This window comes from Heptranchias perlo, chromosome 8 (assembly GCF_035084215.1).
Source record: "Heptranchias perlo isolate sHepPer1 chromosome 8, sHepPer1.hap1, whole genome shotgun sequence".
Classification (NCBI taxonomy): Eukaryota; Metazoa; Chordata; class Chondrichthyes; order Hexanchiformes; family Hexanchidae; genus Heptranchias; species Heptranchias perlo.
In genome coordinates, this window is record NC_090332.1 from 89,697,266 (window position 1) to 89,713,483 (window position 16,218).

Genomic DNA, 16,218 nt, shown 5'->3' on the forward strand with positions numbered 1-16,218 from the left:
CTTCATCATCTAATCCAGTGTCTCAGATTTCCATTGACTTCAATGGGAAAGAAAATATGAAACCACGTAAAACAGGTTACCGATCCACTGAGTGTATTTTGCACTACTGGTGAAGGCCAGTTTTACCCCATTGCCTCTGATCTGTACAGACCAGGAGAATGTCAAGTTCAGTCCCTGTTCTGTACTGAATTACTGATCTCAATTAGAGTAGCCGTCAGGGACTACAATTAGTTGCAACACCGTGTTAGGGAGGAGAAATCAGCCCACATTCCCACTTCTGATCCCTATACTGCAATCCCTCCAGGAAGTTTGCACGTGCAGACCTCAGGTGAGGGCAGGATCAGATGATGTCGTCTACAATTGGGTAACCTGCCAGCACGTGCTGATTGGAATTATACGTGAATAAGGTGTGCAATGGGCAACCAAAGCCTGTAGCGCATCGTCTTTGAAGGAGCTGGCACCTTCAGGAAAGCAGAGAATATTGGGGCGAAAACAAAGAGAAAACCCCAGAGCATCTAGTTTTGTGAACCTCGTTACTGTAATTATTAAACCCTTTAAACACTGAACAAATTGCTTGCAAATGTCCACTGCAGAAACACATCCTTTATTTCAGCTACTGCTTGTCTGCAGAGTTTAAAATATCAGCAAACCTTAGGATCAATGAAAAGCACTGGAGAAGTTTGGTGTCATATAGTTTTGGCTTTTAATTAAAACACAAATTATAGTTCTGAAAGTGAAAAAGCCAAATAAATCACACTGTTCTCTGAACCCAGGTATGTTATCTAGTTTTGTGTTATGAAACTGTGAGTTTGTGGACAGCAACTTATTACCTCTGCAATTTAAAGTAAGTTTCAGACTCTGGGTTGGGGGACTTCAATGTCCATCACCAAGAGTGGCTCGGTAGCACCACTACTGATCGAGCTGGCCGAGTCCTGAAGGACATAGCTGCCAGACTGGGCCTGCGGCAGGTGGTGAGCGAACCAACACGAGGGAAAAACTTACTTGACCTCGTCCTCACCAATCTACCTGTCGCAAATGCATCTGTCCATGACAGTATTGGTAGGAGTGACCACCGCACAGTCCTCATGGAGATGAAGTCCCGTCTTCGCACTGAGGATACCATTCAACGTGTTGTGTGGCACTATCACCATGCTAAATGGGATAGATTCAGAACAGATCTAGCAGCTCAAAATTGGGCATCCAAGAAGTGCTGTGGGCCATCAGCAGCAGTAGAATTGTAATCCAGCACAATCTGTAACCTCATAGTCTGGCATATTCCTCACTCTACCATTACCAACAAGCCAGGGGATCAACCCTGGTTCAATGAGGAGTGTAGAAGAGCATGCCAGGAGCAGCACCAGGTGTACCGAAAAATGAGGTGCCAACCTGGTGAAGCTACAACTCAGGACTACATGCATGCTAAACAGCGGAAGCAACATGTTATAGACAGCTAAGCGATTCCACAACCAATGGATCAGATCAAAGCTCTGCAGTCCTGCCACATCCAGTCGTGAATGGTGGTGGACAATTAAACAACTAATGGGAGGAGGCTCTGTAAACATCCCCATCCTCAATAATGGCGGAGTCCAGCACGTGAGTGCAAAAGACAAGGCTGAAGCGTTTGCAACCATCTTCAGCCAGAAGTGCCGAGTGGATGATCCATCTCAGCCTCCTCCCGATATCCCCACCATCGCAGAAGCCAGTCTTCAGCCAATTCGATTCACTCCACGTGATATCAAGAAACGGCTGAGTGCACTGGATGCAGCAAAGGCTATGGGCCACGACAACATCCCGGCTATATTGCTGAAGACTTGTGCTCCAGAACTAGCTGCGCCTCTAGCCAAGCTGTTCCAGTACAGCTACAACACTGGCATCTACCCGACAATGTGGAAAATTGCCCAGGTATGTCCTGTCCACAAAAAGCAGGACAAATCCAATCTGGCCAATTACCGCCCCATCAGTCTACTCTCAATCATCAGCAAAGTGATGGAAGGTGTCGTCGACAGTGCTATCAAGCGGCACTTACTCACCAATAACCTGTTCACCAATGCTCAGCTTGGGTTCCGCCAGGACCACTCGGCTCCAGACCTCATTACAGCCTTGGTCCAAACATGGACAAACGAGCTGAATTCCAGAGGTGAGGTGAGAGTGACTGCCCTTGACATCAAGACAGCATTTGACCAAGTGTGGCACCAAGGAGCCCTAGTAAAATTGAAGTCAATGGGAATTGGGGCAAACTCTCCAGTGGCTGGAGTCATACCTAGCACAAAGGAAGATGGTAGTGGTTGTTGGAGGCCAATCATCTCAGCCCCAGGGCATTGCTGCAGGAGTTCCTCAGGGCAGTGTCCTAGGCCCAACCATCTTCAGCTGCTTCATCAATGACCTTCCCTCCATCATAAGGTCAGAAATGGGGATGTTAGCTGATGATTGCACAGTGTTCAGTTCCATTCGCAACCCCTCGAATAATGAAGCAGTCCGAGCCCGCATGCAGCAAGACCTGGACAACATCCAGGCTTGGGCTAATAAGTGGCAAGTAACATTCGCGCCAGACAAGTGCCAGGCAATGACCATCTCCAACAAGAGAGCGTCTAACCACCTCCCCTTGACATTCAGCGGCATTACCATCGCCGAATCCCCCACCATCAACATCCTGGGGGTCATCATTGACTAGAAACTTAACTGGACCAGCCATATAAATACTGTGGCTACGAGAGCAGGTCAGAGGCTGGGTGTTCTGCGGCGAGTGACTCACCACCTGACTCCCCAAAGCCTTTCCACCATCTACAAGGCACAAGACAGGAGTGTGATGGAATACTCTCCACTTGCCTGGATGAGTGCAGCTCCAACAACACTCAAGAAGCTCGACACCATCCAGGACAAAGCAGCCCGCTTGATTGGCACCCCATCCACCACCCTAAACATTTCACTCCCTTCACCACCGGTGCACTGTGGCTGCAGTGTGTACCATCCACAGGATGCACTGCAGCAACTCGCCAAGGCTTCTTCGACAGCACCTCCCAAACCCGTGACCTCTACCACCTAGAAGGACAAGGGCAGCAGGCACATGGGAACAACACCACCTGCACGTTCCCCTCCAAGTCTCACACCATCCTGACTTGGAAATATATCGCCGTTCCTTCATCGTCGCTGGGTCAAAATCCTGGAACTCCCTTCCTAACAGCACTGTGGGAGAACCGTCACCACACGGACTGCAGCGGTTCAAGAAGGCGGCTCACCACCACCTTCTCAAGGGCAATTAGGGCTGGGCAATAAATGCCGGCCTCGCCAGCGACGCCCACATCCCATGAACGAATTTTTTAAAAAGTGCCCTTTTTTAGTATTTGTCTTGACTAACTGCTTGGACCACTTAATGTTCTGAGATATCTGTCTGCTAACAAATTGCAGGTGTGTGCTAGTTTTCTAAATCTGGTCAGAATAACCTAAAAATTCTAACCAGATTTTAACCAATCTTAAAAGTATCTTTCCCTCATCAAAGACTTTTTCATTTTGCAAGGATTATTTGAAGGAAAAAAAACCTCCCAGCTGTCCCTGTCCCATTTTTAGATCTTGAAGATATACTTCAAGATAAGACTTTATAATGTTTGTTGCTACCTTTCTAGTAAGTTACCTCGTTGTCTCCGCACTCCCCACACACAATACTTAGTGAATTAAAATGTTTCCTCTCAGTAACTCGATGCTATTTTAATCTGTGACTGAGTCCTCCTGGGACATGGGATGGATTAAACAGCAGGATCAGAATGCTAACCGCTGTTGGGCTCTATCTCTCTATCTCTATATCTCTCTCTATCTCTCTCTATCTTCATCTTCATCTTCAATATTGTGTCCTTCCTTCCCCCCCCCCCACCATTGGTAACTGAACGCACACCTTCTCATGAGATTGCTGAAACCAACAGGGCCTGAGTCATGGCACAGCACCCCAGTGTAACTATTGCACTTAAGAGTAAAGCCTCTGCTGTAGACCGGGCATGAGTCACCGACACAAACGATTGCAACTTTTATCTTGCCTTTCTCCCTTCAGACCCACTACCAAGGAGGTTTTGGGCAAATACGTGAAGCAGCCAGACCTGGAACAGGCTGTGCACAAGTGGAAACTTTACGTTGACCTGATTCAGCAGGACTATGAAAGGTCTAGCCTCAGTCTGACAAAATCGTAGCCCAAGGCATGAAACCTAGTCCTTGAAATCATGAGACTCTTTTGTGTAGATGGATTTTTCCAAAGGTTAGTGCCAGTCGGGATAATTTGTCACCAGCTTCAGGCCCCGTTAAAAGGCTTTGGATAGGGAGCAGGGAGAGTCAGTCTGGCCACTGCTGGAGGATCTCTTAAACTCTAAATTGAGGCTGTCGTGATATAGAAGCACATTCTGTTGCCCAGGGAGTCGTCCTCCTAGGCTTTTGAGTTTCTTATAGGAACAGAAATAGGAGCAGGAGTAGGCCATACGGCCCCTAGAGCCTGCTCCGCCGTTCAATAAGATTGTGGCTGATCTTCGACCTCAAGTCCACTTTTCTGCCCGATCCCCATATCCCTCGATTCCCCTGGAGTCCAAAAATCTATCTCTGCATTGAACATATTCACGACTGAGCATCCACAGCCCTCTGGGGTAGAGAATTCCAAAGATTCACAGCCCTCTGAATGAAGAAATTCCTCCACATCTCAGTCTTAAATGGCCGACTCCTTATCCTGAGACTATGCCCCCTAGTTCTGGACTCTCCAGCCAGGGAAAACAACCTCTCAGCATCTACCCTGTCGAGCCCTCTCGGAATCTTATGTTTCAATGAGAACCTCTCATTCTTCTAAACTCCAGAGAGCATAGGCCCATTCTACTCAATCTCTCGTCATAGGACAACCCTCTCATCCCAGGAATCAATCTGGTAAGAGATGCAAGATAAAATTTACATAGGCCCTTGATGGAGAGAATCTCTTCAGTTGTGGAGGCCAACAATTTGTTAGGAGATCTATCACCACCAACAGAGCCATGGGTCTATCCCAAAGTTGGCTCAAAGGAGCAAAACCTACCCATCGTGGGCAAGGTAGCTCTTACTCCACCCCTGGGCCTGCTCAGCATTATTTCCTGGCTTCACCCAAGACGTTGGAGTTTTATACCAGGTCCGCCCAACAGGCGACTCACTTTCATACCTTCATCCAATCCTATCTCGGTGCCACCCTGCGGTGAATTTTCTCCATGCCCTGCAGGGATTTAGGAGAGAATGTAGGTGAAGGTCACTGGGTGCACAGATCAGGGAAACGATTACCAAATGTTAACTCTCCAATCTTCAACAGGCAGACCGAGTACTTCCAGAATCCTTAACTCCTTATCTCAGTCGGCCGTGTCTCTTTACAATCTACAGGCTTTGAAAACACATGCTTGGTGTCATTTAATTTGAATTCAGTTTTTAAAAATCTGGGAACAAAAAGCTGGTACCAGTAAAAGTGACCATGAAAGTGTAGGATTGTCATAAAAACCCAACTGGTTCATTAACATCCTTTAGGGAACCAAACCTGACGTCCTCACCCGTTCTGGGCTTATATGCGACTCCAGTCCCACATTCTTAAATGCCCTCTGAAGTGGCCTAGCAAGCCCCTCCATTGTATTAAACTGTTACAGCGGATCAAGACGACCCACCACCACCTTCACCTTTGCCTTTATTGCAACGGGGTTGGAGTTCAAGAGTAAGGAAGTCTTACTACAATTGTACGGGGCTTTGGTGTGAACTCACCTGGAGTACTGTGTACAGTTTTGGTCTCCTTATCTAAGGAAGGATATACTTGCCTTAGAGGCGGTGCAACAAAGGTTCACTAGATTGATTCCTGGGATGAGAGGGTTGTCCTATGAGGAGAGATTGAGTAGAATGGGCCTATATTCTCTGGAGTTTAGAAGAATGAGAGGTGATCTCATTGAAACATATAAGATTCAGAACGAACTTGACAGGGTAGATGCTGAGAGGTTGTTTCCCCTGGCTGGAGAGTCTAGAACTAGAGGCATAGTTGCAGGATAAGGGGTCGGCCATTTAGGACTAAGATGAGGAAGAATTTCTTCATTCGGAAGATTGTGAATCCTTGGAATTCTGTACCCCAAAGGGCTGTGGATGCTGAGTCATTGAGTATATTCAAGGCTAAGATAGATCGATAGATTTTTGGACTCTATAAGGGAATTGAGGGATATGGGGATCGGGCGGGAAAGTGGAGTTGAGGTCGAAGATCAGCCATGATCTTATTGAATGGCGGAGCAGGCTCGAGGGGCCGTGTGGCCTACTCCTACTCTTCAGAGGGCAACTAGGGCTGGGCAATAAATCCGGGCCTTGCTAGCGACGCCCACGTCCTGAGAGTCAATTTTTTAAAAATAATCAATGCTAGTGGATTTATCGAATTTTCTCTCCCATGTCTTTACATCAATAGTTTCACAACATATCTCAGCTGGTGCAGTTGTCCCTGGAGCAGAATATTTTCAGAGGATTCCTCTGCAACCTTCACCACTACTTTGCTGTAGGGCTGTGGGTGGGAGGGGCCCACTGGTGTGGATTCAGCACTGATAAACTCTGACAAAAATGTAATAAACACATCCGCAAGCTTGAACTTTGGCCAGTGTGTTTGGCTCTGGTCCAATTCCAGGCTTCGGTGCAGGGTAAAATCTGCACCACTGAGCAAACAACATAACGTAACAGTGCTCTGGTATGTCAACAAACTGGGTGGAGTCAACTGTCTCTTTGTCAGGACATAATACTGATTGATTGTCCAGTAGTGCAGGAAACATGTCATTTTTCTCTTGGCTTAATGTTTATCTGTGGTAAACTGAACTTGGGCTGTTGTGCTATTAGCATTTCATCCATACAATGAGAGGATATTCCAGGACATCTCTGGACTGAGGTTATCCTTCGCTAGGCAGGAACACGGACTGTGGATGAACTAGCTTGGAGTCTGTCCTTTTCTTGTAAACAAATGTGTATGTACAAGTGTGCCCCCATTCTCCAATCTTCAAGATCTGCTTGAATCTTCTGGAGGAACAGGTGCTCGTGATTCTGATAGCCCTGTATGGGCATCAGAAGCAATGGTTCTCCCAACATCCTGACACTGAGCAATGCCCTCCAATCTTGCTTCCCGATAAGAGGGATCTCCACTTTCCATTTTTATCAAGCTCAATCTTCCAGACAGCTTTGCTAGTGAGAAGAACCCCTTTCATCTCTAGTGGTGGAGGCTTATAGGAAGTCATCTATGACTCGTACTCACAGCGTCGCAAAATTTTCACTTTAACCCTCTGCCTTCTGAAATTCCTTCTCTACCCCAGAGCGCTGTGGATGCTGAATCATTGAGTATATTCAAGGCCGAGATTGGACTCTAGGGGAATCAAGGGATTGGGCAGGAAAGTGGAGTTGAGGTTGAAGATCAGCCATGATCTCATTGAATGGCGGAGCAGGCTCGAGGGGCCGCATGTCCTACTCGTAGTTCTTATGTTCTTGACGTTTATTTGTTAGACTACCTCCATCACTTGCCCCTCCATTTGAAACTTTGTTTCTGTAGTAGCAATTGCAGCTTTCGGTGAATCGCCTCGGGTGCCAAAAGTATCTGCTTGTTGGTAGGTGGGTATACTGCCATCTTCTGATCACATTACCGTGTCAGTGTTCATTGGTGGAAGATGTTGGAATCTAGAGAAAGATTACCTACTTTACATGGTAATCTTGGTTAGATATTCTGCACCCATCAGTCTGCCACGCTGCCATCTCCTCGTGCCTTACTGGAGGATGGGTCGTATCCGTTATTACTCATTTAATTTTGAGGGTTTTGAACAAGATGTCCAAGCTTTTGACTTGGTGGACCACATGAATATATACCATGGAGCCTCACAAGCCATGTATAAAATTTAAATCCATATTCACGTTAATTTGTAATTACCTCAAGCTGTCGATCTTGGTGTTTTGAGTATTTATCTATCAGAGGCAACAACAATTTTTAAAAAAAAACACACTTCACAAATCTCCAGGCCCACACAATAAGAAATGTAAGTTAATTGAGCTTTGAAGACCGATTGCCAGGAATCAATGGCTGCATGTTGCCATAAGCTACAGGGTTAAACAATCCTCCTCTAGAAAGATGGCATTTATCACATACTCCAGCTGTTGCAGAAAAGTGACTTGTAATGTGAATATATTGATGAATCATTCAAATATGTTGTAGTTTACCTTGTTTACTTTTTTTGGATGAGACAAAAAAAAGTTCATCCAATTTAATGGTTACATTGGTGACTTAATTCAGTATCAGTCCTGTGAGCTTCTTTCTTCCACTCTCAAGTTGTAATATTGCATTCCTTCACCACAAAGGTGGATTGACAAACTGTTGCCAGAACCAGCTCGCCTCGGTCTTCCAAGTCAGCTTCCCTTTGAGGAAATGCAGCTTCCCATCGATGGTCAGATGAGTTTAAGGAGTCATAATGCCCAGAGGGGCAAGCTCATTAAATCCAGAATTACCTGTCAGTTAATGAACTAATGCAGAGGAGTGGATGTAGTTATTTTTAGTGCTTTTCTGTCAAAGTGTAGATTCTATTCCTGATGTATATTGAAGTGTACGCAATAACATAATTGCAGCACAGAATATGGGTTATCTGGTGATGCCAGCGCAGGCAACTAATGGTAGATTTGGCTGGATCAATTCCACTCATAAATTTGGTCATGCAGCTATATAACACAGATACAATCACCACCACTATAATTTTGTGAGTTTACTGTTTTGCAAATTGTAAAGTTCAATCTTTTTAAATGTAATAGCAATGATTACTGTTAACTTTTGGCAAAATGTTCCTTTTGATTACATGCTTTGGCTTAGATTTGATTGGTGAGTCATTTGCCCTATATATTCCCAACAAATTAAAAGTTTTTCAACTTCTTAACTGTTACTGAAAGATTTATTTTTCATACTGATTTGAAATCCTTAAACTGATCTAGATCAACTATTGATTTTTTTTTTATGGCACAGAAGTTTAATGCTTTGATTCACACAACATTTCAAACACATCTAGTTAAAACTTCCCTATACAGAAACTAAAAGTTTTTAAGAGAAAAGCAGTTTTAATTAGATGAGTGTTGACTGAGCTACGGCATTAGCAGAAATCTGATGCAGTCTTTGATTGACATTTTAATATGTAACCCTAAAGGCCATTCCCTACATATGGCAAACTGATGGATCGTACACATTTGTTCCAGTTATTTTCAAAACCTTTAGAAACAGTGGCAAATAGTGATGAAAGTTGAAGGAAAGCTGTAAGCTGGAAAACTTGAATGCTATTTCGAGAACTTCGCCTCAATTTATAACCCTTGGGATAAATGTGTTCTAATTGTATTTTTTTTAATTGATTTGATTTCTCTCTCCAGTTTCTAGAATGCTGCCATTTTCAATAAAATTAATCTGTTTTACAACTTTTACTGAGATGGCCTCTGCTGGCTGGTTGACAGGTCTGCAGGGAAATTTTATTGCAGGTTTTCTGACTGTGTACACACACTAGTCATTAGGTGTTGCATCACTTACTATATTATCGAACTTCAAATAATTCTGTTTGTTTTGACTGACATTAATTCTCATTCGGTATAAGTTTTTTTTTTGATGTAGGGCAAGAAGTTTAAACTTTCATATCAATTGTGCAATAATAAACTCCCACCAGCTGTGAAACCCATAATGTGATGCTCCAGGAGCATTTATCCCAAGTATTGGGCAGAGAAGAGCACTGGAGTTCATATTACCCAGTGATTCTTTGTCTTGAAAGTCCTGCAATCCTGGATGGAGGATATTTGCCATCCATATTTGAAGTAGTTCGAGGCACAGATTTGGTTTGCCCAGCAATGAGTACTTGAGGGTCATGTTTTCCTTCTCTCCGTGTGAGTTCATTAGTAAAGCTTGTGGTTCCCATAATCGAATTTTAGTGTTGATTGCACTTGATATAGTCATGTACTAATCCTGATTTGATACCATGTCAAATTAAACAAATAAAATACAAACTTGCATTAAAAATGTCCTAACTCACCAGTTCAAATGTATTACTGTAAAATATTTTATGAAGAATTCATAGAATCATTGAATGATACAGCATAGAGGGAGGCCATTCGGCCCATTGTGCCTGTGCTAGCTCTTTGAAAAAGCTATCCCATTAGTCCCACTCCCCTGCCCTTTCCCCAGAGCCCGGCATATTTTTTCCCTTCAAGTATTTATCCAATTCCCTTTTGAAAGTTGTTATTGAATCTGCTTCCACCGCCCTTTCAGGCAGCGCATTCCAGGTCAGAACAACTCGCTGCATAAAAAAAAATTCTCCTCATCACACCTCTGGTTCTTTTGCCTTAAATCTGTGTCCTCTGGTTACCGACCCTCCTGCCACTGGAAACAGCTTCTCCTTAATGAATCTTATCAAAACGGTCATTATTTTGAACATTATCATCAGATCTCCTCTTAACCTTCTCTGCTGTAAGGAGAACAACCCCAGCTTCTCCAGTCTCCACATAACTGAAGTCCTGCATCCCTACACAAATCTTAGCTAGCAAGGAACCCGATACCTTGCTGAAAAATTGCCTTCCACGCAGGATTCTCTGAACTGATGACTTGATCCTGCAAGGGGAAGTTAACATTTTTTTTTTCAATGTTCATGAAACAAATTTATGAAATGTCATCTCCATGAAATATTTTTCATGTGCCATGGAGATGAGACAATCAAAAGCAGAGGAAAAAATAGTGTCAACAGATCTCTGCCACAGTCACCACACAAACTCTGTTCCCCTTTTAAATTAATGTTCTGTTTATAACTACATTACGTGAGGAGCTGGATTAGATGTAAATACATGAAGAGCCATAGGCTGTGATCAATATGCCATTTATAGCTCAGACACCTTATTTATGCCTCTGTTCATAGTGTGTGAGGTTTATAACACAGGCCCTCCTCATTTACCCTCTAGAATCAGAATTCTACAGCGCAACAGGAAACCATTTGGCACTTGTGTTCTATTGGCTCTTGAAGAACTCTCTAATTAGTCCCTTTCCCTGTACAGTTCTAACTTTTTCAAATATTTCGTCACTTCTCTCTCAAAACTTAGAATCTGCATCCAACACTTTGTCATTCCATGGCCTCTGCAGGGAAAAAAATTCTTCTAATCTCTCCCTTCATTTATTTTTTTGATCTTAAATTGGTTCCCTTGAGTTACCAACATACTGACCAATGGAAATAGTTTTTCCCATCCACCTTATCAAAACCCTTCATAATTTTGAACACCTCCATCTGATCTCTTCTTAACCTTCTCTGTTCTAATGAAAAAGCTTCAATTTCTCTAGATCTTCCCCTCACAGCTGAAAAGCATGAATGATTAACAAACCTCCTGCTGGAATGTAATTGTACAACTGGAAGTCTGTTAATTATCCACATTTTCCAACCTGGAAATTTCCTTTAGGATGCATGTTACATTTTCTGATTATAAGTATAACTTTTCTCTATGGTATTGTGTTTCATAAGAACATAAGGAATAGGAGCAGGAGTATGCCATACGGCCCCTCGAGCCTGCTCCGCCATTCAATAAGATCATGGCTGATCTTCGACCTCAACTCCACTTTCCCGCTCAATCCTCATATCCCTTGATTCCCCCAGAGTCCAAAAATCTATCAATCTCTGCCTTGAATATACTCAACGACTGAGCATCCACAGGCCTCTGGGGTGGAGAATTCCACAGATTCACAAGTGAAGAAATTCCTCCTCATCTCTGTTTTAAATGGCCGACCCCTTCTCTTGAGACTATGCCCCCTGGTTCTAGACACTCCAGCCAGGGGAAACAACCTCTCAGCATCTACCCTGTCAAATCCCCTCAGAATCTTATGTTTCAATGAGATCACCTCTTTCTTCTATGTGTGTGTGTGAGAGATTATTGTGTTGAATTCTGCCTTGCGGAATGTGGTTCCTTTTAACATCGATATTTAAATTAATTTTGTCTATACCATTAATATAACTTGCTAACTTACCACTGTCCCTTGCAGATTAGTTGTCGGTTTTGTTTTCCATTAACCATATGCCACTGGTGTCCTTGTATTAAGCTGCATGTTGTACACAGACTAAATTCAGTGTAGTCAACATATGATTCCTAATTCTTCAAATGATAGATTACAGCATTTTGGGATTTACAGATATCCTACTAATAGAATTTGGTAACAATTCAGGTTTCGACTAGCAAATTTTGTCTTTACTTGCGAAAGATACTGATTGCATCATAGTGGGAGGGTGCAATGAAGGTCACTGTTTTATATTTCTCATTACTTCTGTCTAAAGAATAAAATGTGCGAAATTATAGGATTTAAAAAGGTTTTTTTGTGGAGAGCAGCAGAGGTCCCTATAAACTATTGACTAGCAATTAATAGCTGGTAGAATTTTATACCCCAGCCGTATGTAATCATAGAGAATTTAGGGCACAGGAGGAGGCCATTCGGCCCATCGTGTCCGCGCCGGCTGAGAAACGAGCCACCCAGCCTAATCCCACTTTCCCGTATTTGGTCCGTAGTTTTGGTCCTGCAGGTCACTGCAAAATAAAACTAGGGCATTAACAGCAGTATAGTTTGATGTGTTAACAGCATCTTGCATTTCCATAGCACTCCTAGTGTGCGGGGAAAAAAGTCTCAAATGCTTTACATTAAGGATGAAAAAACTTGAAGACCTGAGCAGGAGGGGGAAAGGGGCAATGAGGGTTATGGTAGGGTGAACGGGAAAAGTTTTGAGATCTTTGAAAGCAGGGAGGGTACAACAGGAATGGGGCAGGGAGTTCCAGAGGACAGGAGTGTAGCAGCTGAACCAATAGTGGAGCAGAGGGACGAGGAGGAGCTCGATCAGATACTATTTACTGCTGTCTACCTGTATTAAGAACAATTTAGAATCTACTATTCAAATGCCGACATTAAATTGTGCAACATACAAGGTGCTTTATTCGCACGCAATTTTCTAAACATTCCTGTGAACTGCGCACCATTATAAAAGAACGTACAGCTTTTGCCTCTTCAGTTGATAACAGTGCCCATTGTTCTCATACATCTGTGGTGCGTCATAACCGTCAGAGATTCACCTCTGAGCAGTTAATTTACTGTGATGTGCTGCTGGCTTTGGATTGTAAACTAGGAAGAGTATCTTGCATCTATATTTTACAAAACTGCAGACTGTCCAGTGATTGATTACAGACGTATAGCTCCCTTGCTGGTTTTAGACTCTGAATAAATGCTAGACTGCGCACATACCTGTAATTGACCCCAGTGTGTGTTCGATATATATGCTATTTAATTTCCATGGCATTACTCAATTTTTTTTCTTAAATCTCGTATCCCATAACTCTGTCCCTAATAATCACCTGCTTTTGAATTTTTTTTTGTCTCCCCCTGTCTCAGTTTATCTTCCACTCTGCCGTCCCTCCCTGTCTCCACCTGCCCCCTTGTTCCCACTCCCCCAGGTATTCTCGCTCGCCCGCAGGCCCAATTTATCACTCCACTCCAAACCTGATCCCTGTGATAACCCGGGCTGCTGTAATGTATATTATTGGAATGTCTTCACATTATGCTTTCAAAAAAAAATTATTCATGTTGCTGTTTTCCAGTTGTTCAGTTTTACTTTCTCTCTTATCCTCTAAAAGTTGCTCTGCCAGATTTGTACAACAAAACCAAATATGTATCCCACTGTAGTCCTCCCAGTACTGTCTTTTCCAGTGATCTGTCAATTTATGAGCAATTAACCAACCCCTCGGGGATTCTACATTAAAGGATGCATTAAAACAGGCTGTAGTGGCTATATTATGACTGCACAACTGCACCACTAATGTTATGAGGGTGGAGATCCTGAGTTAAATGAAGGGGGAAAAACAAAATCTTAAGCAGAGAAGAAACATGTCTAGAACTGTAGTGGGAGTAAATTAATACGGTCTGTGTGGGGACCACATCATTTTCTTTGTTGTGGGGAGAAGTATTTTGTGACTGTATAGTGTATATGGTCGTATTTGTTAAAATGTTTTTTTTTATTGGAAAATATTATTTTTTGTCTGAACCATGCACTCGCACTTTAAATTCTGGTATTTTATGGAAATGACGACAGTAATATATTGGCATGATTTGCACATTAAGTAATTCAGAAAAGGAGCATTGCTCTCTAAAGCTACCCAAAGGAAAAGGGGAATCTGGACCTAATCTGCTTAAAGCTGCAGTTCCCCATAATTGATCATGATTTATAAAGTTCATCCTTAAACTCACAACTTATAACCAGTGTTAGGTTCAAGAGCTTTCCGTTTTTGCAACTGCTCGGCTTCCTGTATTCTTAACAAAAGCACATTCCCAAAACACACGGATGTGTTGATTGGGACACTTGGTGAAAATAAGTTCTACTACTAGAGCAACACCATTTAAGGTTATTGTTCAAAGTCCACATTTAAATACATTGCAACTCAACTGATACACGTGCAGCCTTCAATTAACTGTGGCACATAACTTGAGATATGACTCACAAACCAAATGTAGGCTTTAACATAATAGGGTTTTGCATCCCAACATCTTTCTAACACATCTGAATTCATTTTCACTCATTGTCATGGTGCAGATGTAAGGTATATTTGCTTTCCGATCTGGTTGTATTACTTGCTTTATGTGCTAACAAGATCTGTCTTCGTTTTCTTTAAAGACTGCAACAGATAGTTCTTCGAACTCATCGATCAAGAAAGAGCAGTCAGTAAGGGTACTCACTCCTACAATCAGTGACCCTCACCGGCCTCGACGTGCCCTGGGCCATGCACACGATCGTTACAGCCCTGACCACTATCTTCTAGAGCAGGTGAGGCTGCCACCGTTCACTAATCTGTTCAGTAACTGCATTTGTTATTTTGGAAGGGCTATGGTAGTTTGCGTGCTACCCATTCCTGTTAAACGAGTAAAAAGAACTAACCCAGCAAAATGTATCACCAAAAGGTGCTTTAATATTGCAACTTTTTTTTTAAACCTGTCTTGGAGGAGTGACCTGGAGAATCTTGCTGTCTGAAGTACCATGAAAAGACTGTCAACCAGACGCACAATCGAAATCATGTTCCAGAAAATATTAATATTTAAAATAGAGTTTCTGTAGGAAACTCTCTCAAATCCTGCCACATGCCATCTTGTGTGTTTTGATTTTTTTTTTGATTTATAAACAAAACGACTCATTTTGTAATTCAAAAGAATGTTTTTTTTCTAATGTGACTTAGTGAAGAAGTCTGCTGTACAGAACACTAGACCAGCTTCACGTGTATGTTTTCCAGAACAGATGTCCTTAATCCAAGAGCAGATCCATAGACCCAAATTTTTGTGGGTTTACAATATCATCAGTTCTCAGTTTGTTTCCTCAAAGTGCAGCCAACAGAGAACGGAACACAGATCTACTGTTAGTTTTACTCTTAGTGTAAAAGTCCCTAAATTTTACTGGTAATACAGTGCCATCCAAATTATAAATTCGAAGCCATTTCTTTTCATGCAGTCCTGCTATCTTTTTGATAATGGGAGAGGAGAAGAAATCTTTTTTACCAGTGAGTTGTGATCTGGAACGCACTGCCTGAAAGGGCAGTAGAAGATTCAATAGTAACTTTCAAAAGGGGAACTGGATAAATACTTGAAAAGGAGAAATTTGCAGGGTTATGGGGAAAGAGCAGGGAAGTGGGATTAATTGGACAGCTCTTTCAAAGAACTGACATGGGCACAATGGGCTGAATGGCCTCCTTCTGCACTACAAGATTTGATGTATCCCCTCCAGGGCCGTTATAACGGGAGGTGTAATTTTGGTTATTGAGCAGCAAACGGATCTGATTTTTTTTAATTACCTTTAACTAGCTATAGTTTGAAAAAGGTTTTCAGAAGATGTTTGTGGAAGGTTTTCAATTAGCAGGAATTTATAGCAAAAATTGACTTAACGGGTATGCAATGTTACATGAAAGATTGGACCATCAAATACCACGAATTAATGCGGATTGAACTATAATTCTATAATACGTGCTTGAATTTACTTGGATTCTAAGTATGTTTCCAAAAATATCTTAACTATTCATTTTGCAATTTTAAGACTTAACTCCACCGAAATAAGTGACAATAAAAAATGTACATTTGAGCACTGTACCTTAAAGTTTTTAACCAAAAATTTGGATTTTATGATCTTGCAAGCTTATTGTTTAAGAGAATGTATTCTAGAGCATTTATTTTTG

The 16,218-nt window shown here is 42.5% G+C and overlaps 1 protein-coding gene across 1 annotated transcript in view; it reads left to right on the top strand.

Annotated features, from left to right (window-relative positions):
* Positions 1–16,218, top strand: part of LOC137324792 (sprouty-related, EVH1 domain-containing protein 2-like) — a 103,288-nt gene that overhangs the window by 79,141 nt on the left and 7,929 nt on the right. The window contains exon 5 of the mRNA XM_067989497.1: positions 14,676–14,825. Within this exon, the coding sequence (XP_067845598.1) occupies positions 14,676–14,825 (150 nt within the window). The remainder of the gene's footprint in view (positions 1–14,675; positions 14,826–16,218) is intronic.